A 26,763-nucleotide genomic window follows, 5' to 3' on the forward strand; every position below is an offset into this window, starting at 1 on the left:
GTGCCAGGTTTGGTCCAGATCTGTACTTGGTGACATTCACAGTGCTCTCTGAATGTGGGATGAACTGTAACTCCCATCATCCTGGGTCAATTGCCCCCAAACTCCTGCAGTATGTAAAGTAGGTCATGATGGGTTGTTCAGCAAGAAAGCTAGTGGGATCCGCACTTCGCCTCGACCTTTGGAAATGCCCTGGGTCCACTCTACCTCCAACGGCCATCATGGAACCTCCCAGTCTAAGAACCTGCAATGGTTCTTCTCCTTCTGGCCCCTCCCTCCCCACTTCCAAGGTTACTATAGGAACAGAAATAAACAATTTCAATCTTCATCGTCTTTCAACTGTCCACTCCTTACCGGATGCTCAGACAGCGAGAAGGTCAGGAGCTGTGGTCTCAATCCACTGTTCAGAGAACTTGAGCAGAGCTTTGGAGTCACCATGGCAGGTAGGAAAGAGGGATATTTAGATGTTCAGGTGGGTCACTAAATCATTTTTTCTCATAACTGACCCAAATAAAAGCCCAGGGTTGGAGAATGGATGAAGTCAAAGGATGAAGACAGGTCAGGGAAGACAAAACTCTTGGGAATGTATGCTCCAGTAAAAGGGAGTCAGGTTTGACAATCAATCAATAGCTAAAATGAAAGAGTAAAGAAGGAAAAATTCAGAATTACAGAGAATAGGGATGTCCCAGAATGGCCAGCAGGACTTAGGTAGGAAAGAGTTCAGGAGGGGGTTGACTTGGCCAAGTAGGCAAAGCCACCTCTGATTTGTAAAATTGGGGAAGGGACACCTAAAATGGAAAAGAGAAGAAAAGCAATGGCTGACAAGGCAACAACTTTGTAGAAATGTTTTCTACATGCTATATGAAGATTATCTTGCTTATTGGTGGATGGGGGGAAGTATTTATGTGCCTTCGGAAAGTATCAGGACTTTCTGGGCATGTAGTCACTTAAGGGTGATCACAGTGTCTCCAAAATGTATAGAAATGTGACTGTACTAACAAAAGTCTTTAGTTGGTAGTTGGTAATCAGGTTTGGTTTGGTTTTCTAGTCTTGTTTTGATTTGATTTGAGCTGTCTAACAGTCTCCAGGCACTTTCTATCCAACCCAACTGACCCTCACTGTAGAACCAACTGACCAACCGACTCACAGTAGAACCCATTTCATATCATAACATTCTCTGCCTTCCCAGTTGCTATGGTGACAGCGAAGGGTGTTGAGATGGCCCCAGTTCCATGGGTTCTCTTGACTGCTGGCTGCATGGAGTAGATACCATACAATTTCATCCTGTTAGGAGTGGTCCAGATATCTCATTGCTTCTTTAGGATTCAGTGAGACTACCTGGGGCACAAGCACTTAGTGGTTTAAGCCAGGTGTCTCCCTTGTGGCTGATCAGGAGAGATTGCCATTAACATTAAAATTTCTAATTTTCAGCAGGGTTGTGGTGCAACCATAGGATGTCTGTTTGTTGGTTTTAAGTAAGCACAGTGCAATTCACTGTTGGTTTAGTTTCTTTCAGCAACTGCTTTAAACATTTGGTAAAGCAAACTATAAACATAATTGTTTATAAATCTGTAAGAATCTTTATTAGGCCTTATTAAAGGCGTCAACAAAATGATACAATGGCTTAACTTAAACTTAATAAGTAAACACGCATAAAATCTAGCCATTTTCAGAAAATTTCTAGTTTCCTCTCAGATGGGAATCTACTGATGATTGAAAAAAAACCCCTCATACTTCCAGTAGAGATCATTTTCATACCAATTCTGTCAGAACTGGAAGGAAATGCCAATGTTTTGTGTATGTTTCTTTATTGAGTGTAAGTTCTGTATACATTTTTGTTTATTTGTTGTACTTTTTATAAATGTCACTGTTATTCTGTTCTTTAATTATTTCATCCCTGTTTTGGGGATGATATTTTGTGTTTTATGCACTTATGGTTGAGGCCCTGCCCTTTTGCATTTGTCGTTGCCATAAGAAAGGATTACATTCTGATAGTTTGAGAGGAAATGAACTGCTGCCTTACTTCTTCTGACACATTGCTTTTGATATCTATTTGAAATAAAAATACAGTTGGATATTTTTCTTCTATTATCCTGCTTCACTGCAAAAAGCACTTTTGCTTAAAATTAGTCAATTAAGCTGGGATATATTATTTTCTCAGCTGGAATAGTTTCAGATTTAATTGCCCTTGGGGATGGTTTTAACTGTTTTATGAAGTTTGAAAATGATGATTTTTTTAAAAAATCGTGAACTTATTTCTGACAATGTTGGAAATGTGCCCATAGAAACTAGGGCTATGTTTTTAACAGTTTCAACTGTATTTATCTGTTTTATTGCTTAATATGATATAATAATAATAATAATAATAATAATAATAATAATAATAATAATTTGTAATGTGGCACTGAAATGGCCAAACTGTAAGCTGTTCTGAGTCCCTTTGGGATGACTAGAGCAGAGTAGAAACATAATAAATAAATAAATAAATAAATACTCCTTCTTGTTTTTGTGTTACAGATCGGACAACTAATCAGCTGCCAGAAGATCCAGCTCAACCCATCTTTTCAATCCCCAAGGAACCCACCACCTCTCACTATGTTCCTTTCCCTCCACGATCCTCCACTTCCCACTATGTTCTTCCACAACCCTCCACCTCCTGCTATCTTTCTCACCTTCCACAACCCTCCACCCCTTTTCACGTGACACACCCACTGGAATCATTTCGCTCACATGGGACATTTAGAAATTTTGGGAGGCTTCGGTACTCCACCCGAGCCACACCTTACCCTATTCAGCCATCCCATTTTCAGGAAGGAATGGGTCTGATTTTATACCCTCAGTCCACCTTGCCCCACTTTCCCCTTCCAGAGGGCTATTCCTCTTTACGTGGGCTTCTATTCCCATCCATCCCAACTAATAGCATGACTTCTCTTCTGGAACAGGAGGAATCAAACCCTCGCCAGAGACCTCCTCCTCCTCCTCTTTCTCCTCCGCCACCTCCTCTTCCTCCTCCTACTCCTTCTCCTCCTCCCCCTCCTCCTCCTCCACCACCACCCCCTCCTCCTCCTCCTATCATGAAGGTGGAAGACTTTAAAGGTAAATATCTCTCTTCTGAGAAATCAAAGATCAGGGTGGAAGATGCGGCTTGGTCTAGGGGGATTGGCTTTACAACCTAAAATGACAGATATGTGTACAGCTGTCAACTGGGGCATAAGAGGATGACCTAATCTAACCTGCTACAGGAGGGATGCAACAATTTGAAGCAGGACCTGTCACAACTTCTTGTTGCATTCCTAGTTTCTTGTGTAAGGGGAAGGAAACTTTGCCCTCCAGATCCCAATGGACAGCTAAAGAGATCTCCATTTCTTGGTGTTTAATGCATTTTTGAAAGGTAATATAGAAGGTGAGGCTTTGTAACTGAATGATTGAAAAGTCTAGTGGCCACTTGTAGTGTACTGAGACATCAAATTATACCTCTTAGAGGATTTTCTAGTCAGCATAAAAATGGTCCAAGGGAGACTTGGGGTTGGAGCTGTAAAAACCTCAAGAGAAAGCCATGTTCTCCACTAATGGTAGAGAGGCTGCTTTGACTCTCAAATGGGCCTTTGCTTATAGGTATGGGAAGGTTAACTGAGTTGAATTGGTACTCTGTTCCTCTCTTTCAGCCTCAACCTCCTCTTCTCAAAACCTCTCTTCTGGCTCTGATGGGGAGAAACAGAAGAGATGGGACAAGAAGTTGGACGAGAATCTAACCAGGAAAAGAAAGCTCATGTCAGATGGAGAGACATCTGAGGGTGGAGCATGCAAAAGAGATGGACAAGGGAAAAATAAGGAAGCAAAGCCAACATCATCTGACCCTGAGAAACCAGCCCCAAAGAGTAATCTAGCACAGCAGATGCTGGAATCCATACAGATTTTTCATCCTCTGGGGAAAAAGTTCCCAATCCTTCCAGCAAAGGCGACCCTCCCAGACAAGAGAACATCTGGAGGTGTCCCAGAACAACTGCTGTCCACCATGGGAAGAGGATTTGGGAAAGTATTTCCCCAAATATCACAGGCCTCCACATCCTCCTCCACCTCAGCAGCAAGACCACCTGGTTGTTTCATGCCTCAACCACCATCACTCAAAATGAGGTCACACCAGGCAAAAGAAACAACACCTGAGTTTCTCTTTTCCCATTCAGCACTGAGGCCACAGCAATGCCAGCCAGCTTGTGCACCAATAGCAGCCAGGCAGGGGCTTCAACCCAATCTGCCCCCTTCTCAGCCTTCCCAAATCAGCAGAGGGAGAGGGGCTATCCCAAGAGCCACAGTCCTCCCCTCCAAAACTACTCCTGCAGTGGAGAGGATATGGAGAGCCACTAGCAGACTAAATCCTCCATCTCCACCTTATATCGGGGACACCTTCATCCCCTGGAGCACCCCTGATCCTACCATGGAGGTGTCCCAACCCATTACAGAGGAGCAGCGGCCCATTCGGGAATGGATGAAACACCAGGAACAGAAGGCCAGGGAGGAGGCGGCCCGCTGGACCAAGCTGGGCAGGGTCCGCTTCTTTGCACAGAGGGAGAAAGACATGAGATTCTCCAATTATTATGGCTACCCTGACAAGAACTTTAAAGACTGAAAGATATTAATCATGGCAGAACTCTTAGCTAATTGGATTTGATCCAATCTACTTGTCTATTTTTGATGTATTATAGTGTACTTTAATGGTATTTATTTTTAATACTTTTTATATAGTACTTTTGTATTGCTTGTATTTATTTAAATATATAATGAAATGAAATAAATATTACATTATACTGTAGATGAATTGTTTACTACTATTTAAAAAGCAATTTTCTATGTTTGTTCAATAAATATATAGTTTTCTGCTTATTGATTACCTTGGTTCTTTGCTTCATGGTTACTTTCCATTGGTACAACAGTAGGAGTGTATGTAATGCAGTATATTGGTATAGTAAGATTTTTGCAGAACATCTGAAACCTTGTTTTTAATTGCCAAAGTGAAGAGTCGAGGTATTGCAGCTGCAAGAAAGACTTTTGTGTGTGCTTTATTTGTGCAAAGTCAGTTGTTTTGGATTTTGCTGTAGAAAAAGCAACATGTTTCTCTACAAAGAGAAATTCTCAGGAACAGTTTTGGATCTTCAAATGGAGGGAATCTGAGGACTGCTTTCCTAATAATGGCAGTGAACAGTTTGATATAGAATAACAATTCTTCCTCCTCCACTTCTGACACTGCCTCCTCCTCCGCTCTTTTCCTACTTCTCCTTGCCGCTTGAGGCAGGGTACAACATGATAAAAAGAGAGAGATAAAGCAGAACACTATTACAATGCATAACACAAGATACACACAGGTACAATGCAGGTTACAATTCACTAATAAAATCCTGGTTAATATTCATAGGTTAAAATTGCTGGACAGGCCTGCAGGATGAGGTCTTCAGTAATAATATCATCTTCAGGGATTGAGAATTTAAATTATATCAAGAAGCACAGACACCCCCCTCCTCTCACTTGTAGCTCCATGTCTTCCTCTGAAGCTGAGACAGTGTGATCTGCCAAATAATAATCACTGGGTTTCTACAGCAGGGAGAAAGGGGAATTAACCTTGGGCTCTAAGGTCAACCCCTTTGCAATGTCTTGGGAATGATGGGAACTGTGGTTCAACACATTGAAAGAGCTGAGAAGGACTGAGATTCTAAAGACCAGCCTGGCCTTCCTCTGAGACTGTGACCTGACCAATGCCACCCATCGGGTTTGCACGACACAGGTGAAGTGGAGCCTCATTCTACTCCTCCTCCTCTCTGAGAGGAAAATGGGGCCAAAGGGACACACATTTTGGCTGAGATGAATTGAGCATTCCTTCTTCAAAATGCTTTGGAGCAGAAGTGTTTTTTATTGGAATATCTGGATTTGCATATATCTTGGAGCTGGGACCTGAGTCTAAATATGGCAATTCATTCATATTTCATATAGACCTTATACACATAGTTGAAAGGTAAGTTTATACCACCAGAAAGCAAAGGGGTCAGTGATCCATATGATTCTGGAGTATTTTAGAATTTCAGATAAAGGATGTGCTACCTTTAATATGCAGTTCAGGTATACTGAACCATCGGAGAGCAAAGGGGCCTCTTTTCAGGGCACCTCTGTTAAAGAATTCTGGATATGGCCATTCTGGATGTGGACTGATTTAGTCGGATTCTGGGTCCAAATGTCACACTGTAGTAAAAGCTCCTTCCTTGGAAGCTTTTAAAAAGAGGCTGGATGGTCATCTGTCAGGGGTAATTTGATTATGCTTTTCCTGCAAGGCAATGAGTTGGATTAGATGGCCCACATAGTCTCTTCCAACACTATTCTTCTATGATTCCATGAAATGGCACCTTTTCTCTCAGTCCTCTCTGGGGCATTGCCAATGCTCCCAACAAATAAGCCACCCTTGGCCCCCTTGCCAGTCGATTTGGAGGAGCTCCTGGAGTCAAGTGATGGTTGACTGGTGGTGGCCCCACAAACCCTTCATTTTCCTTCCTTTTTGCTTGGAGGATCCCCACTTTCTCCCGTCTTGGGAGCTAAATGTTCACCTTAACAATTGATTGTCCTCCTTAACAATACCAATGCATTTTCCATACAGATTTGGCTTTCTGTGTCCATGGATTCACCCATCCATAGCTTGAGAATATGTGTGTGTGTGTGTATATATACACACACACACACACACACACACCTCTACATAAGACTGTCCCAACATAAGTATGTTTTAACTTACACATTCTCACTCGGCCTAGAGTGACATTTTGACATCTAAATGCTTTTTTTGGTATGTTTCACTTCCAGAAGAGAGAGAGCAAGAGAGGGAGGGAGGGAGGCTGGAATAACAGTATGAAGAAAATGATTCTGTTTTTCCTTAATGTACACTGGCCATCACATTTGTTGCCTCAAATGTCCTTCCTTGCTACAGTATCTGGATGAAGCCAAGCACTGCCTATCTCTGTATACATTATTTGTTGTTTATAAAGTATTTTTTAAAATTTAAAAACACATAAACAATTGGTGTGGTTTTCAGGGGGGCAGAACGGATTAATGGTATTTAAGTGGGAAAAATTGTTTTGTGATAAGAATGCTTTGACTTAACAGTCACAGAACAAATTAAATTCTAAAGTCAAGGCATCTATCTATTCGTATCTCAATGCTTGATTTTGATATTTTATATAAGGGACATTATTTTATTTAGGGGACTCAGTCATCAACAGGCGATCCAGAATCAAACTCAATAGATACGAAAGGCCCACTATACCTAACCTGGTTGTTTCATTTCCCATGTCAATACTGTTTATTTTAAAGGAAAATTTGCAGAAAGGTGTTGACCTACTACTGCTAATATCATTGGTCAATTCTCCCCAAACCCTGCTGGTATTCAAAGTTGGTCGCGTTGAATATGAGTCCCTTTTGGGGAGGCAAAGTGTTGAGTAATAGTAATAGTAATAATAATAATAATAATAATAAGAAGAAGAAGAAGAAGAAGAAGAAGTAATAGTAGTGTGGCAAGATTGCAAAAGACCATACAGATCCAGAATAGGTCTCTACAGTCACTTATGGACCCTTCACTAAGACTCTACCCTTGGAAGACAATCATACTCAACAGCAAGCAATAGCCTATGATGGTGATTTGCTGCAAGATTGGTCCAAATCTATCATTACTGGAGTTCACAGTGCTCTCTGTATGTGGATGGACTGCAACCCCCATCATTCTTGCCACTGCTCCCCTAAACCCCACCTGTATTTAATGTTGGTCATGATGGGTAGGTGTTTCATATTGGTCCAGATCTATTGCCAGTGGTGTTCACAGTGTTCTCTGGATGTGGCTAGACTGCAACTCCCATTCTCTTCTGTCATTGGCCCCCTTACCCAACCTGTATTTCAAGTTGATTCAGATAAGTATGTGTGTCAAATCTGATTCAGATTCATTGTCAATGAGGTTCACAGTGCTCCTGGATCTGCGTGGATTGCAATTGCCATCATCCTCTGCCATTGTGTCTAATAGCCCACCAGTATTTAAAATGTGTCAGGAGATGTATGTGTGCCAAGTTTGGCCCATATCCATTGTCAGTGTGGTTTGCAGTGGTCTCTGAATGTGATGGACTACAAGTGCCATTATCTCCTGCCAGTGTTCCCCTAAACACCACTGACATTTTAAGTTGGTCCTGATGGGTCTGTGTGCCAAGTTTGGTCCAGATCTGTTGGCGGGAGTCACAGGGCTCTTTGGATGTGGGAGCCATCTTTTGTAGCCATATGTCTAGTTAAACTTCCCTAAGACTCTTTAAAAGAATTCTTATGCTTAAAAATTGTTCATGGAAATCTAAACCAACTTTCTGAACCCTTTCTTATCTCAATCTGCTTCAACCTTTCAAGCTTCTGCCTGAAGGCATGAATGACACCGGACTTCTTCAATTCAGCTCTCACCAAAAAGCGGCATGCATCTTTATTGGTATTTACACAATATGTACAGAAGAGAACCTTCTATCATGTCTGCTCACATCTCGACACACTGCAAGTAGCACATTCCATTCTTATCAGTCTATCTTCATCGGGCTAGCACAAGAACCTCCGAAAGTTACACTCTAGCAATACTTCAGAACTCTATGTATTAAGTCATGCATTACTGAAACCACACAGTTTTAACGATAGGCAATTTTCATATAATATAAAAGTACATACTGACAAGATCTACAGCAGCTATAGGACACACACAACAGGAGAGGGCATAGAACATGTAAGGAAGAATTTAGGGGAAAGAAGAAAGAAATGAATTTCATGAACAAAATTAAAAACTGAGAAACATAGGCATGTCATCAGTCTATGAAAACCTGGAAAACACATCTTGTGTCAAGGACAGGTAGAAAAGAGAATATTTCTTGGAATGCATCATGCAAAGCCTCTTCACAGTCACTTAGGCAGCCAGAATACATTAATACTTATACCAGCCACTGGAAACTTTTCATTTCATGTTCTAGCAGAGCAATAGGTGTTCTCTATGCCCTATACAGTATAAGGGAAAAAAAAAACCTGTCTTCACAGTGGGATGAATTTTAAGATCCTGTCCATCAGGAATTAAGACAAAAGATCCTAGCTTTCACAATCTCTGTACACACTGCCCACTGTTGACATTAAATATCATATCACTGCACAGGTCAAAGAGATTTGTCATTTGCTACCAGCTACTCAGCATGGCACCCTTCTTTTCAGGCAAGGTCATTTGTGCAACTGGTTGAGTGGGGAGAGGGGATTAAAAGATCCAACACCAAACATTTCAACACTCTCTTATTTCCCAATTTATGATCCCTAGGTCATAAGAATTCAGCAGGATTCTTCTCCTTTCCTTACTTCCAGGTCTGGTTCAAGGAATAGAAAAATTATCATTACTGTTTCAAAACTAACCTGGAATCTGGTATGTCAACTTTCTAACTCCATCCAGAAAAATCACAGCAAAATGGTAGAATTTTTGCCAATTTGACATCTAATTTTTTTTTGCTTTGCAACAAAACTCTGGTTTCTTAAGTGAGTGCTGAACTACCTAGGGACTTAAGTCAGCTTGACATTCATTCACACAACTTGCTGAGATATTTGTCTATTTTAGGGGCATAGTGTTCATTTTTGTTTGGAGTTAATGTCAGACATCTGCATAATCATGGATTTCTCTTTCAAATTAAGACAAAAACAAAATTTGTAAGAGGGGAATTGGAGATACAGTTAATAGCCATATGATTCCCGAATCACATACACTCCAGGACAAATGATTGATGTTCTCATAACAAGAAACACTGATAGCAATTTTTCAGAGGGCTAAATCCAGGGGTCTCTCCTTTCCAAAGAATCATGATTGTCATAGCTGGAAATGTTTTCTGTCCACAAAATATGGAGATAAGGTCAACCTTGTGGAAGTGATACTCACTACTGTTCATGTTCATTTCTGGTCAGAGGCTGATTACCTTCCTATAAAAGGTGCACATTTGTCTATATTGTACAGTCAACTTGAGGACATTACATGTTAAAATAACATTTTCTCCCTCTCTTTTAATATTATCCACACACGTACAGGCATATCATGCTTCATTGGATTTGCATGGTATATTGGTTCCCAGAGGACTCTATCTGTCTGCAAGACATTTCATAGAACTGTGTCTAAGAGATATGTGTTTGCTAAGCAGCTGTGATGAGTCTACTCTCCTAGAAATGCACAGAAACAACAGCATCTTGGAATAAGTATGCATGATGTAACATTTTGGCAAGAGGAGAAATAATTGCTAAACCAACAAAATTTAGTTTACAGTTCCAGCTTTCCAGAACCCAGGAGGTAGGGACTTGTTAACGTTATTTATGAATGCTACATTTGGTTATGCTTTTGTGATATTTAGCTGGAGTATACATTTTGGTGCTGTTGGTCATACGTCAGAAGAAGGGACTGGCAAAATAATATCTAAATATTATTTGCCCAAGAAAACCCTATGAAATTCATTGGGCTGCCATATGTCAACAGACAATTTGAAGGTACATGCATAAGCACATCCACATAAATATTGAACACAAATACTGCAGTAAAAAATCAGCTTACAAGCATTATTTTCTTTCTCTTCTCTAGGAACACATACACCACAGAGTTCCTCTATTTGGAATAACCCTTTTTTTATAACCTACAGTACATGTACAGAGGAAGAACTGTTACAGGCTACAGACAATGCTGTTACTGTTGTCCATTTTTTGGTCAAAAGATATTTAGCTGCCTGTGCTCTTTCTGTTTTTATCAGTTTTATACTAATTTATGCAATACTTTTGATACAAAATAAATAAATAAATAACCTAAAGTAGAATCAGGGTGATATGCAATGACCTATTCTCTCTCTAGTCCAAAATGTGTGGTTGTTGACAATCAAACACCACAACTGGGAAAACATCCGTTTTGTTTTTGATACCAACATATAAACCCAATCACAACTAAAATCTTAATATCTCTGAAGTTTTCTTCAGGTCACAATGGTTTAAATCATGTACCAGTACAATGCTTAGTGAGTGCATAATCAAAGAGAGTAGTATACTTCAATTTTTTCCAATGATAATATAAGGAAACAAGACAAAACAGAGAGACACTTAACAGTTTGAGATGTAAAAATATGTTACAAACTATCAGAATTTCCACTGCATAGCTTAAAGAACAAATGGGAGAACTCTTCATTCCGCCACCCATATGTTGGTCTTCTGCCAGGATCCTGACCACATTATCAGAAAGCAGAGATAAATGCTGAAAAATCAGCGACACATCCAAGGTTCTGGCAATTAAGATCAAACAATGTATTAACTGAAATAAAAATGTGACTCAAGGGTATGGAGATAAGAAGGAATGATCACATGATAGCCCATACAGCAGAATAACTCAATAGCTATTTCCCAGTTTGACCAAATGTTCAATGCAGCTATTGTAGAAAAGCAAAATCTATGTCCTCTCAGTCTTGACCCATACTTCATAGTAAATGATAGAGGCCAAACTGTGATTAATTAACCTATCATATTTTACAACATCTATTCCATCAAAATAGTAAGTACATATAGTTTATTTTCATTCCATGAATTCATCCTATATGATGAATTGGTCCATCTTTTACTACTTAAATTTTTGAACATTTTATGCCAGCAGTTAGATGCTATGTTACTGAGGACAAAGGAAAGAAAGCCTTCAGAAAAAGACATCAAATGCATTATGCATACATTATGGAAGGAAATTATGGCTATCAAGAACTGCTGTGTTCACTCAGAAACTGTCTTGGCTAGCTTGGCTCAGAACTGTCATTAAGTCTTGATAAACAGGAGCAATTCCTCTACTGTGTCACACATACATAACAATGGAAACAGACTTCACAGGAAGCTTCTGGACATGTTTGGTGTGGCAATTCTACCACGGCAGTATTTCTACCACGGCAGTATTTCAACCCTGTTGCTGAAGTAGGGAGATAAGTATTTCTTTACAAGTTGAATTATTTCCCCTTTTTTGCCATTTGCAGTGAGAAGAACAGCTCCAACACCCTGGAAATTATGTCCATTCTAGATATTCACTCATAGCCACCCCGTGCTCATGTGGTAATATTGAATAACGTTTCTAAGTTTTGTTCTCAGTTAAGGGTGTAACTTTTTTACATACAGAGGTCATTTTTCAACAAGCACAGTGTAATTAATTTGTCCTAACAGAACCACCCAGGATATTATTCTAAGCAAACATAGCTAAGCTGAAAGCATGTAAAGGAAAAGCAGACTGCCATTTGTATATTCCTCTTTGAGTCTCAACTGTGTATCTGCATCCACTGAGTAGGCAGAATGTGGCACAGGGCTTTCTGTGCTGCCTGACAAGTCTTCTGCAATAGTGATGTGCCAGATGATCTCCGTTCTGTGGTATCTACATTTAGTCTACGCCTGGTTAACCTAGTTTTTTGAAAATTAAAGCTGAAAATCTTTTCCATGCACTCAAATGGCTTTAAATTCTTACATTTGGGTGTGTGCAGTGTCGTGGAGAGATGAATATTTGGTCTCCAGGCAATAGGGCTGGGTTCTATATATCTTTACACACTTGAGCAGGGAAAACCTCAAATAACTACAGTGCAGGGTATTCCAATTTGCTGTCAAAATGGGTCACATGGCTTTGTAGCCAAATAACTCTGCACTTACTCATGCCTCCATCAGCCAACTGCATTTACTCAGTTCTTGTTTCTATTGTGAACGTAAAGCCATATGGAGATCTTCAAACAGGGCCAATGCATGGGTTTCTCCAATGCCAAATTTTCCCTGTATTTCCAGCAAGATTTCATGCTCTTATCAGCTGAGTTCACACAGTTGTTCAAAGCCTCATAAAGCAGAATTTATGGAGCTCTTAACAACTGCCATGAATCCACAGATTGCACACTGGCGTCAGCATATTGATCCTGGCTTGCATTAGCAACAGTCCCCCATTTTGTTCAAACTGGGAGGTTCTAACTTAACATTATGCAAACAAGAAAGGAAGATCAGACAAGGCAAAGGACAGCATGTGCATATGGCACTCATACATGTCTTCATAAATCATGGCTCATGAAACCTTGGAAACATAATGAGTGATGGTGGTTTCTTAAGAAGTGGCAGACATGGTATGCTGCTTAGTCATTGTGGAAGAAGTTCTGCTCTGTGCAGCTTGCTCTGGCTTCCACAATGACAAGGACCACAGAATGAAATAGGATGCATCATCACTGGAAAAGACACAAGCAGGGCTCATCAAAAATAATATGTAATGATAAATCTGTTGCTATTGGTGCAAACAATAACAGACACAGGCACTCCCTAACACTCATTATATAGAAGTAACAAATACATAATTCAATCCCTTCCTTCTATGTTATATATTTTAAGTTATGTATAGTGGAACAACATGGGGAGGACACCTTTGTAGCTTTTAAAAAATTATTATCAAGGTTACTATATCCTACAAATACAGCTGAGTCCCTCTAATGTTGTTTTGAACACACTAAGGTTGAAGTCAAAGTGCAACCTGGTCATTATGTATAAACACCTTTTAAATGGACTAAATGACACATAAACTCTGTGTGAAAGGGAAGGGGGGGAAGGACCACCCAGGAAGTGATTGTACTTTCCAGCTGAAGAGAGAACTATATTCTTCAGCTGAGAAAGAGAACTGGCAGTGGGGAAGAGGCACCATACCTCCATGCATTTGAGGAAACATAGTCTATGGCAACGTTACACATGCCTTCTAACATTAGAAGCAATATAAATTAGTGTTTCAGTTGCTGGCATGGGAGAGACTAAGAGGATGAAACTGCAGTCATATCCTAGGGTAGCCTTCTTACTGGTAGCTTTTTAAAAAATAATCTTTATTGCTTCTTTTTCAAATAAGATAAAATTTCAAAAAGCCAAGAGAAGAAAGGAAGAAGAGATTAAAAAAAGAAAGAAAAATGGGGATAATAAGGTATTTGTATATGCAAATGCCCATACATGCCTATACATGCACATAATTACACACACATATACATATATTCATATATATAAATGTGAGTGTATGTGTGTGTGTAGATCCAGTAAGACCTTAAAGCAACATGATTCACCTTGACATTAATTTCCATGATCTCAGACTGGTGCAAGGCATGAACCAACTCACGGCAGAATACCCTCTTCTCCATGGACTTCAGTTACAGATCCACCTAACTAATTCTGTTTGGAAGGTTAAAATAGTCCAAAGAGAGGCAGCCAGGCCAATAATTGGAGTGGCACATAGGGAGCATACAGCTCCCATGTTACACCTGCTCCACGGGCTGCCTGTTTGCTATCAGGCACAATTCAAAGTGCTGGCTTCGGCCTACAAAGCCCTAAACGACTCTAGCTCAGTTTACCTGTCTAAACGCATCTCCCGTTATGAACCACCGCGAAGACTTCTAGGGAGGCCCTGCTCTCGGTCTCGCCACTGCCACAGGCGAAATTGGCGGTGATTCCGCCCCACCTATGGATCTCCTTTCCTGGTGAGATTAGATCAGCCCCCCCCCCTCCTGTCCTTAAGAAAGATGGTAAAAACCTAGCTGTGGGATCAAGCCTTTGGGTCAATGCAATAAGGCAATAATAGGAAACCCACTCCAGAGCCAGCATGGTGAGATGGTTTGAAACAACTGATTTTAAAGTAGATGTAACTGATTTTAGTGTTTGTGTATATTACAGTTATTTTATGTTCCGGCATGGAATGCTTGCCGTATATCTGTTGTGCTCTGCCCTGAGTCCCCTTCAGGGTGAGAAGGGAGAAATAAAAATGTTTGAAATAAATAAATAAATAATTCAGAAGCAAGTTTAACATTGTCTATTCCAATCCAGTTGGCAACTCTACTGATTTCTGCATGGAGAACCTACTTTTCTCATATTCTTCAAAAGAGTCCAAAATACAATGCAATTCTTGATACTTTCTTAGACTAAAAATTTGCCTATTTTCATTCATTTATATGGGGTTAATTTTAATGTTTTTTAAAATTGTGTTTCTTTTTTTAAAAAAAGAACCAGAAGGCCAGATGCCATCAATCAACCAGGATATATTGCAGGCATTTTTTTTAAAGGCTAGCAACCCATCTCCAAAATTTCACAATAATCAAGTGTTTTATATATTCCAATTATCTGATTTGTTCTGTAGTTCACTGTTAATGCTAAGAAATGCTCCGGGATATTACAATGCTTCCCACATCCTCTTTGCCCTTTGAAGTCTTCAATAGATGCAAATATTTTATGGGGGTTAATATTATACCACATGCAGACTGGAAACACTTCAAGGGGCATTGTTTTTTCTAAGAAAATATAAAAGTCCAATTTTGATCAGCACAGCAGTTCAAAAATGGCATATCATTACTGAATGGCTTGTGTGTAGCCAGTTATTCATCTTAAATAATTTCTTTTTCTTTTTCTGTTTTACAACTGTGCTAAAGTAAAAACAGTAGGACAAATTCAAGCATATGTGCAAACTCAAAAGAAATTTTGAGGATTGCAGAATTTTGTAGTAATCCTAAAAAAACACAAAAAACCCCACATCAGCTTAGACGATGCAATTGGATAAGGAGTTGAACTGGTATACATTGATTATTATTGTTTTAAGTGGTTTTATATGGATTTTTATTGTGCGATTTAGCTGTTTTTAATTTATATGCATTTAATTGCTGCCAGTCTGTATGCTGCCTTGAGTCGCCTTCAGGTTGAAAAGGGTGGGATAAAAATCCGGTAAATAAATAAATAAATGAATATATAGTTTTCAGATCCTCAAAATACAATTACTGATTTCTTCTTAACTGGGACTGGGAACAAATTTAATACATTTAATACAAAGTTGATTAACTTTGGCTAAAAAGATCTAAAGTTTGGGTCAGTCAGACCAAGAACAGGATTATCTTTACCTGGTTCTGATGGGGCAGGAAGAACCAGCCTGATGACATATTGCTGAGCCAACTCCCCATTTCTTAAATACAATCTGGGAAGACCAATATTATGTCTGTATCAGTTTCAGAAAGAAAAGTAAACAAGAATTGCAACTGATAATAAGATTCAGATTCTCCCCCAGCCTCAAAATTAATTCATGTTTGACATTTTTGGTATAATTATGTCTCCAATATGATATATCTGTGAATTTAGAATAAAGATAAAAATTTCATATGAAAACTCTGGTATTTTGTTAATTGTAGTAATTCCTTCATTCCTTCAATCAATCAATCAATCAATCAATCAATATTTGGTAGTCCATTATGTGATTCTATAACCCCTGTGAAACATTTTTGATGTGGCTCTTAGTGTTAAATAAAAGCAAGTTTACACATCTGTAAATTCAAAAAAGTTCGTATTTATAGTTTGCATATCATTTCTAGAGACCAAAGATCTGGTCACCGTGACATCTGCCTTACTGACATTCCATTTAGATTACTGTAACACACTCTATACAGACCTTTCTTTCTGTATCAGGAGTGACTTGAGAAACTGCAAGTCGCTTCTGGTGTGAGAGAATTGGCCGTATGAAAGGACACTGTCCAAGGGACACTTGGATGTTTTACCATCCTATGAGAGGCTTCTCTCATGTCCCCGCATGGGAAATTGGAGCTGATCCCCAGATTTGAACCGCTGACCTTTCAGTCAGCAGACCTGCTGGCACAAGGGCTTAAACCATTGTGCCTTGGGGGACTGCCTTTGAAGGATGTTTTGATCCTTCAACTGGCCCAAAGAGTCACCAGACTGTTAACTATAGAATTCCTTTGTTGCAATAGCTCGACTGGCTGCTGTTCTATATCTGGGCACACATCGAAGTGCTGCTGATGAAGCTGAGACTTATATGGGGCTTGGGGATAGACCGCCTGAAGAGCAGTGTTTTCTGATATGAGCATACCCATCTTTTGAGGTATGGGGAGGCTCTTCCCTTTGCCCTATCACTCTGTCAGGTATAAGGGGAAGCAATGGGTAGAGCTCAATGGGGGTTCTAAAATTGTGTTGGCCATAAAAATACAGAAAATTTATTTCTAGGATTCCATCGGGGGAAACACAATTTGGGAGAAAGGTTATTTTACCCTGCCTCTGACTTCTCCCCTGATATGTCTTCAGATGTGACTGTAGTCCCACTGTAAAAGCTGTAAAAGCGATCCATCCCAAGGACACTTGTTTATTAGTTTTCCATGTAAAAATAAGTAAATTACACAGTAGTCATGAAAGGACCAGTTCTTAAAGAAAAATCCCATATGTTTGTATATGGAAAGTTTGGCAAGTATACAAGCTGCTTTATGTAGCTTAGTCTGGGTATCATGAAAGAACAACAAACTATAGTGGGCCCTCGGTACCTGCTGGGGGACTGAGGATAACTGTGGACATTAAAATCTATTATACTCAAGTTCTATTATATATAATGGCATAGAAAAAATGCATCCCTTATATAAAATGACAAACTATTGTGTGCTGGAAAGAGTCCGAAGATCTGTGAAATGGCATTGGGCAAGGTATTTCTACACACCATGAAAACCAAAGTTTGCTTTTTGAATGCCCTTTTTGCAATATTTTTGAACCATGGTTGGCTGAATCCACAAAGACCGAGGGTTACATGTATTCACTTTTAAATTTAGAATTGTTGCATTTTACTACCAAGGATCTTCTATCTCAGGTGCCAAAAGAACTTGGCCATAGTGCTTAATGGGAAGGTGGAGGAAACATTATTTGCTGCTCTCCCAAATGCAGTAACACCACTTGGAGCGGTCCTGAATCTACAAGATCACCATGTGACCCGAGGATGCCAATGCCAGTGCTGGATTGAAATAAAGACATGAGCTGCAGCTTTATTGATCAAGATAAAAGCCAAACAGTATATCTCAGTCTGAACTAACTCAGTCAGACACTACTGCCAACCAGCCTTTGATGCAGCAAAATAAAATAAAATAAATAAATAAATTCAAGTCCCTAGATACAAAAACTTTCACATTAAACATAGGCATTGGCAGTTTGCTGGCACAAGACCTCATCTCAAATTGCCTCAAGGGTCTTATAGATTTCACCTTTACCTCCAGAGCCATACAAATAATCTTCATTTACCAGAACCTCCAAGCTTCCATTAGAGCGAATACTGTATTTAACAATACACAATTCAATAATATATGGAAGTGATTGTAATGCTCTTCATCTCACGTGCATTTTTTTGCTTTTTTTAAAATCCATAATAATAGCTATGACATGTAATATCTATATCCATGATATCTTATATATATATATACACACACACGTACATATATAAATATATGTGTATATATGTGTGTGTGTTTTACAAAAAGGGTGCATCCAGAAGTTCAAATGAGCCTCCAACCCTTTTGAGATCCTCAAACCTCCAGAACACAGGAAAAATGTTCCCAAAATATAAATCACTACTCCTGATCACAGCACAGTATCTGATATTTCTTTCTTTCTACTGAACTCATAATTAAGTATTTTCAATAAAATATTTTTAATTTTTAAAGTCTACTAGAATTTTTCTAGCAATTACCGGGGAGGGGGGGGATTATACAACATGTCCCATGCTACTTTCAGCTACATTTTTTCTTACAAACACACCATCAATCTGATTTATATAGCACAGCTCTCTTATTATTACAACATAATGGAACCAATCAAAGCAAAAGTCAAACACCAAGGAAAGAAAAAGGAGGCTACTTCGTATACATTAGGAACACACTGATGCAATATCATAATGATTACACCATTATATCCCATGGCAAGTAACACTCACTAAGTCTCAGAGAAGGCAAATCACCTCACCTTGACAAGAAATATTCATGTTATTAGAACCTTTGGTTCTTCATAAGTCAAAAACAACACAAAGACACACATTAAAAAAAACACCAACAAAAAGTCAGTGTTCTTCAGATCAAATTTCAAATATACACAGCCATCTGGTTTTATGATCAACACTCACAACCCCCTATTCTATAATTTTAGTGATGTTTGGGAAGCCAAAGATAAACTTCAAAGACAAATAAATCTACAAAGATATACAGCTGGTACAAAAAGTTTTTGACATATATATTCCAATCCACATCTACAGTGTCATAGATAAATGAAGATCTTACCTGAACATAGCTGTTCAACTTTTGTGTAGTTTAAAGCTACTATGTCATTCACCCATGCAATGATGTCATGTCTGCTCATAGTCTCTTGGGTTATAGAGGTAGAATACACGTTGACCGCCATCCCCCAACTGCAAAATAAGATAGATAGGATTAAAACCAATGATTGGATTTATGGGATTTTGAAGCCAACCATCAAATTGAGTTGTTAAAATTAAAATATAAATGAGCTCATTCTTATAGGCCTTTCTAAGGTAGAAAATGACAATCTAAATCTTTATTTAAACATTTTATATGAAATAAGGGCTTCCTCAAAGTAAAAAAAAAAAGTCTCTGAGGCTTGTTTGAAACTCTGTGGAAACAAAGGGATACTAATATTTACTTCTTTACAGAGACCATTCACCCAGGAATACTTTCTTATGACAATACTTTCACCCAGGAATACTTTCTTTGAAACTGAAAGACTCTCAATTCAATTAAAAGTGAATCAGTCTACTCTGAGGAAATAAAAGAATGTGAATGGTACAATGCAAAAATGAATTCAAATCTACTAAATGTCCATATACTTTGAAGAACATGCACAATTTCAACAGTATATACAAGGCCAATATCCTCCACATGTACTGGCTTATAATAGTCTTCTCCAAGCAGCATGCAGATTTAGCAAGAGGGCCATTTCTTTACTTCCTGAGACTAAGGTTTTCATGAAGGGCGGGAATGACTGTAGATATAGTTCAATACATCAGAAGGTTAATAGATTGCAGATGGCTGAATCAACCTTCTTACTCTACAATGTGCAGAAGGCTTCAACAGAAGTTTAGTCAGTTCATTTTGCACGCCAGAGAAACGCAGTGTGGTTTACATCATATTTTTTTGGCAATGATGAGGGAAAGCTTTCATGATAATTAGCATCCATGGACACAGCATATTTATAGCCCAGTGCTTTATATATTTAAGACAGAAAGCAACTTGGCTCTTCCTTTCCCTCCTATACCATCAGTTCTTTATCCTGCAGCTCCAAAATAGACATAGCAGTTAAGAGATTTAACAGCTGGCCATACCTGGCCGCAAATTATCAGCTTAGCAAACCAAAGATCCAAAACACTATTCAAGGGCAGAAAAGTTAGGAAATGATTGACAAATGGCTTCTCCAGATGGAGAAAACTTGTCAGGAAGCAACAGTATTTGTTGCTGTAGTTCTCAGGGTTTTAAAATCTAAATTATGTTTCTGTTGTTTCAGACCATTTCCTAGAAATTCCTGCAACATTTTATTCTCACCTATGAATGTTCTTTTAAAAAAATCCCAAATTGTATCAGAGCAATATGTTCCCATCTTTTTCTTTTTCAAAATTCCACTGATGTCCTATAGTGTGTCACTGGAATAGCATTTTTACATCACCATGCAGAGAGGGAAAAGGTCCTTCAAACCACAGGACCACCTTGGAAAACCACACCCTGACTTTAAAGACAACTTTTGGGGTAATGCAGATGTAAGAAGCAGGCATGGGAGAGAAAGGAATAGGTGGATGCAGAAGCTACCAGCAAAATCCAAGGATCTATATCACACCAATCTGGAAGAGCCCCGAGTCTCCTTAGAGGAAGGTCTATCTTTATTAGCTTGGATGTGGCTCTATATAGTCTCAGCTACTGTGGTTTTTTTTTTTCACCATAGAAGAAATGCCTCATTTCAGGAAAGGGCATTTCTATATACCAGAGATGGTGACAGTGACTGGAATCAAGGATAGTATAGAACATGCAAGCATTTATAATATAGACTGATGTGGTTTTATAATGACAAATGTGATTAAAGGATATTTCTAGAGAAAAAACACACATGTATACAGACAAGCATATGAGGCTTAATGGAAGGAATTTGGCCGATTTTACATACTGATCTATATTAGGCAACACAGTCACATTTTGACATTACTGCTGCTATGCCTTTTTCACATACTAAATTGGCTCAAGGCTAAGAGAAAGGAAAGAAGGATGCGTGCCAAAAACATACTTCCTCCTTCCATTTTCAATCTCAAATGTCTGAATGAGCTTTCCTTATGCTATAGATCAGCTCTGAGACAGCATTGTTTGGTGATTTGAACACTGGACTATCACTCTGAAGAACAGAATTTGAACCCTTCCTTAGCCATGAGAAACCACAGGGTGATCTTGGGCAAATCCTTCTCTCTCTGAAGACAAAGACAAAGGCAAATTGAATACAAAAAAAATTGTCCACCCATGATAGGATGACCCTAAGGAAAGTCTAAGTCAGAAATCACTTCAAGGCAAGTGACAACAAATTCAGCACTATAAAATAAACTCTGATATGCATTAAAGTTTCCTCATATTTAGCCCATCATACTAAAAACATTGTGTTGTCCTCTTTTAGGGAGACTTAGAAGAGCCTGATCCTCTTGGTTCACTTAGTCTCCTTAGGGGTTTCCTCGAGCTTTTCCCTTCTGAGTGTTGCTTTAAGTATTTTCTTCTAGATTGTTGTGATACTTAATGGAAGGTCTTTTACATCATATGACAACTTATGGAGGATGACTGGCTTTTATTCACTAGTTTTTTTCATCTTATGGGTCAATGAATGGGAGACATATAATATCTTCACAATTCAGTCACAGAGGCCAAATTAAATCTCCAAATATGACCAGATTACGAACTTCAGGGCAGGGGTGAACAACTAATCTTGGACTACAATTCCTACCAGCCCTGGCTAGCATAGATAATGGCAAGGGATAATTAGAGTGGCCATTCAACATCATTCGGGAATAAATACATGAACCACAAACCCACAGCTTTGGATCTGGTTATCTGAAGGGATATATAAATTGTGATTGTAGATATATAAATTGTGAATGCCTTCAAATTGCCTGTTGACTTATGGTGACCTCATGAATTTCATAGGGTTTTCTTCAGCAAGACTCAGTTCCCTTCTCTGAAATACAGCCTACAACAACTGGTATTTGTTGGCAGTTTTCTATCCAAATACTAAACAGGGTTGACCCTGCTTAACTTCCAAGATCAAACACAATTTGGTGCTTTGAGAGAATTGAGGTATCAACTCTACATACTCCATATACATATTAACCTCTTGTAATGTGCATAACAGCCTTCTACAAGATTTATTCTCTATATGTGTTGTACTACAATTCTCCAAATCATTTGGACAGTTATATTTTCATAGTAGGCTACTGACACTGTAAGACACAACATGCCTCCAACTAAGCAAAATATTTTTTTCACAGAACAGGTAACAATCTGATTTTTTCAGATTACTTTTGCCAATCTGTAACAATCTATGGATATCTTTCTCCAGCTTGGGGGTTCTAACAGTACAGTGTCATATAAAGTGGCCAAAAGTACGCTCCCTCTATCTGGAATGGTATTTCCTCCTGCATCTTTAGGGATGTGTATAGGATGAGGTGGTATTCATTTAAGCCAGCCAAATCAGCCAGATCAATCCTGGTCATTGAACAATTGACAGATGAGGCAACCAGACTGACCTCTAATCTCTTGCTGTGTCATTAAACTGTTATATTTGTTACTATATGGCTAGATTGTTTCTAATTCTCTCTCTCTCTCTCTCTCTCTCTCTCTCTCTCTCTCTCTATATATATATATATTAGGCTTGTGCAATCTGGGTAAACTGCTATCTATTTTGGTGTCCTTCTGTCTATAGAGGAGACCTGGGTTTAATGCTTTGTTAAAGCTGTTTCTACTCCAGAAGAGACAGGAGATGCAGGTATGTGGACCATGCAGCTCTCTCCCTGCAGGAGAAAGTTTCCCAAGGCATTTTAAGGGGGCTTCCCATTTCCCAGGGAAGGAAGAGGGATTGACCTGGAAGTATTGTACTCTGGGCTTCCTTTAAAAATCCTCCATTCTCTCTTGATTTGGAGGCCCTGGAAAGGAGAACTGGAGCCTTAACCCCTCGTGCCCTAATCTCCTTTCTGCTTCCAAATCAAGAGAGAAGGGAGGGCTTAAGAAACCTTGATTCCTGGGATCCTTTTCCTTCTAGTGGCTGCCTTCCTCCTCTCATTCCATGTGCAACTAAAAAACCCCAAAAGCAGCCATTTTTCAACAGCCACTGTTCTGTTGCCACCAGTAAAAAAAAATGGCTGTAGAGCCCATGCCATTATGGGCTTCCAAACAAGTCAAAGGAAAATGTCCAAAATGAATTCATGCACAAGTCACACACACACTTAAAACAACAATAACGTTTTTTGATTGATTATATCTGCATGTGTTTACATGCATATCTTTGAAAGACAAGGTATTGATAGGATCAGTGTGCTGTTATATGGGGTAATCTGTTTTCAAATAACAGACCATCCTTATTATTAAGGTTAGTGAAAGCACTAACCTTAATTATTTAAAATTAGGAATAATTATTAGGATAATTATTTAAAAAAGGAAAATAATCTAAACAATCAGAAGAAGGAGCTCTGGGTGCTGACTGATAAGTTATTGGCCAGGATGTAGGATGTGGCACTATTGAAGATATGCTTGCCAAGCAAGGGGAAAGGTTCTGAAGTTTTGCCAGAAGTTTTTCCAGGAATGTCCTCATTTTCATAATGAACTGGCTTGTTTTGAGGCCACTAAGAATCAGCAAGGGACTGAGACTTGAAAAGAATGATCATTTCAACTTGTGTCATAGAAAATTCCAGTTCAACAAACCAACAGAGAGACACGTCCTATTTCATTTGCAAGATATATATGTGCCTCATCATCTATGGACTGCAATATCAAACCTTCAGTTTAAGAAATACTATATAAATTAAAAGATCTAGCAGTCACTATGATAGGGAAGGCATCTCTAGAGAAACTGAATTAGAATGGGTAGTATTTATGCTGCTAACTCAGCTTCAGCACTTGGACAGATGTCACTTAGCATAAAGAAAAGGAGAGCTGGATTAGCATGTCAAAGCTGTTGCTGGGCAAGTCGAAAGGGAGAGGCTTTTCTGGGATACCACTGCTAACAACCAAACACCTTCTTCTCAAAACACAGCCAGAAAAATCCAGATATATTAGCCATGTTGTAAAATGTGATGAGGCATAAAGGTGAGCTACAACATGCGAAAGTTGAACTTTAAAGATAATATAACCTCTGTGAACACTCAAAACTCTGCCAAAGGACAGCACCCTGATACTAAAATTGTGTGTTCTCCTTACAAAAGCCAATGAAAGTTCTGGTGAGAAGGGCAGATGAGGTGTGAAGACAGTCAAGCCGAAATAATTTAGCTAGTCCTTTTACTGAGTTTTAAGGCAATTGTTTGTAAAATCTTCATTTCCTAACAAGGAAGCTGTTAAGGAACTTCACCTCCAGATTGGTACTTCAATTTCTACTTTTTTTCTTTCTGTCTCTCTCACTGGATCGCCCCATAATATTTGCTATGGCTCATAAGCCTAGAAGGTGGAAGAAGTATCAATGTCAGGAAATTCTTAGCTGATTTTGCTTACTGCAATAGCAAGAATTTGTCACTAGGAAAAGGAATATGAACAGATTATCAAACACATAGATTCTGACTATTATAAACATCTAGTTATCACTGTATAAAATGCTACATTTCCAAAATTTTCAATGGGAGGTAGGATGAAAGAAGTTGAGATGGACCACCTGAAAGTCTTTTGATGATAAGAGATATTTAACATAGCAAGGTCGGCCATCCTATAGCTATGAAAATCCTTTTACTTAGGGCACATATGTTTCTATCCCACTGTATTCACAAATGAGAGCTGATTCCTTTGTTATTACTTATTACATAGTTACTGAAATAATCATGACTTGTAGGTATCACTTTTTCTTCCTATGTATTTATGCAACAAGCCAGTAGATATAAACTGCAAAAATCACTTTTTTTCTATCAATTTTTATTCCCCAGGAATAATACATCCCTAAAAAATTTACCAATTCATTGAAATGATAGTGATGTTTTCAGAAAGTTTCTCAAATGTGATGTGATTTCTAAAAATGAGTATCATGTATATCTATGTTGTGAATTTCTGGAAGTATGACTATATTTGTCTAAAGCTATAGGTCCCTTTATAATGTTTTAATGTTGTTACAGCCTCTAATTTTGATTTTTTCCCCCAATTCATGTACCGCAAGGTTCATTTCTATAATCTCACACTAGAGTGGTATCTTTTTACATTTCATTTTACTTTGACCTCCCTGCTTATGATTTCACTCACACACACTCTACCATGTGTCTGAACATTCATATCTGTTTGCGCATGTGCACTAAGGGTGAGACAAAGTGGATTCTGCCTCTGACAAATTGGACTCAAAAGCTTATGATATAATAAAATTGCTATTTTTATGATGCAACAATGATTCTCCTAGTCTTGTACAATAGACTAATACCGCTTCTCTAAAAAGCTACATAATGCAAGCTATTAAACATCTAGTCCCCTCCCCCCCATATATAATATACAGGCAGTCCCTGAGTTTCAAATATCCAACTTAAAAACAACTCATAGTTATGAATGGGGGTGAGACAAGAAGCGAGAGAAATCTACCCCTAAGAAGATAAATTAAGTCCTGAATGAGTTTCCATGGAGAAAAGATATCCTCACTGAAGCTGTATCACCAATCCTTGTTTCCACAACAAGCCATTTCCCCCCAAAATCCAATTCTCACAGGGACAGAAAGTGAGGTGAACAGGGGCACAGACAGAAAAGCAAACACCACAGGAGTATTATTTCTTTCCTATGCTATCAAAAGCTTTTATGTCTGTTTATCTATCTATTTGGCTGGAGTTACACTTAAAATGTACATGTTCCAACTTTCAAACAAATTGAACTTAAGAGTAAACCTACAGAACCTATCATGTTCATAATTTGGGGGCTGCCTGTATATAATTTTAAAATAAAATAAAATATCTGAAGATAATAATGGAAGCACTAAACATATAATATATTTTACTAAAGGAACAGAATAAAGAATTATAGGTGTTGTTTAAATACAGTGCTAAATTGGGACCAATAAAATAAACTGTCCAACAAACTGATGTAACAGCAAATAACATTTGTAACTGTGGTTCTCAATCTGTGGGTCCCCAGGTGTTTTGGCCTACAACTCCCAGAAATCCCAGCCAGTTTACTAGTTGTTACTAGTTGTTAGGATTTCTGGCAGTTGAAGGCCAAAACATTTGGGGACCCACAGGTTGAGAACCACTGATTTATAAGCAAGTAACAATATTTCAGCAATTTTAGTACAGGATACCAATTTACCTGACACACAGGTTAAATTACTGAGAATCTCAATTTTAGGGGCTTTTGAATGGATCAAAAGGGAACATAATTGTCTGAAGCACACATACTTGGAAGTCATTCTTACTAATATAGCATCATCAATCCATATGGCATTTTAAGGAATACTCAAAAGAAAGAAGTTGGGATTAATCCTAAATAACATGCTTTGGATTTGGGTATTAGATGTGATTAACAGTTAATTTGAAACTGATAAAAGCTGAAGTGTTATCAACCCTTAACAATCTACTACTATGAAGACTCGAGTTTTATTCTGGGAAGCTTCATTCTGCTTATTGCTTCCTCAAACAACAAGAGTCACCATGAATATTAATAATGTAACAAAAGCAAGTGTAGAATTGAGCCTAAATCC

The 26,763-nt window shown here is 38.6% G+C and overlaps 1 protein-coding gene across 4 annotated transcripts in view; it reads right to left on the minus strand.

Annotated features, from left to right (window-relative positions):
- The window catches only part of MAPRE2 (microtubule associated protein RP/EB family member 2), a 132,467-nt gene that overhangs the window by 27,889 nt on the left and 77,815 nt on the right, over positions 1-26,763 (minus strand). For 2 of the 4 annotated variants that reach the window (XM_060775272.2, XM_060775271.2), the window contains one exon: positions 19,143-19,270. The exons of 1 other annotated variant lie outside the window; for it this stretch is intronic. In XM_060775272.2, the coding sequence (XP_060631255.1) occupies positions 19,143-19,263 (121 nt within the window). In that variant the 5' untranslated portion in view covers positions 19,264-19,270. Of the gene's footprint in view, positions 1-15,950; positions 16,025-19,142; positions 19,271-26,763 lie in introns of those variants that run through there. One more of the 4 variants, XM_060775273.2, reaches the window with a different exon arrangement.

This window comes from Anolis sagrei, chromosome 4 (genome assembly GCF_037176765.1).
Source record: "Anolis sagrei isolate rAnoSag1 chromosome 4, rAnoSag1.mat, whole genome shotgun sequence".
Taxonomy (NCBI): Eukaryota; Metazoa; Chordata; class Lepidosauria; order Squamata; family Dactyloidae; genus Anolis; species Anolis sagrei.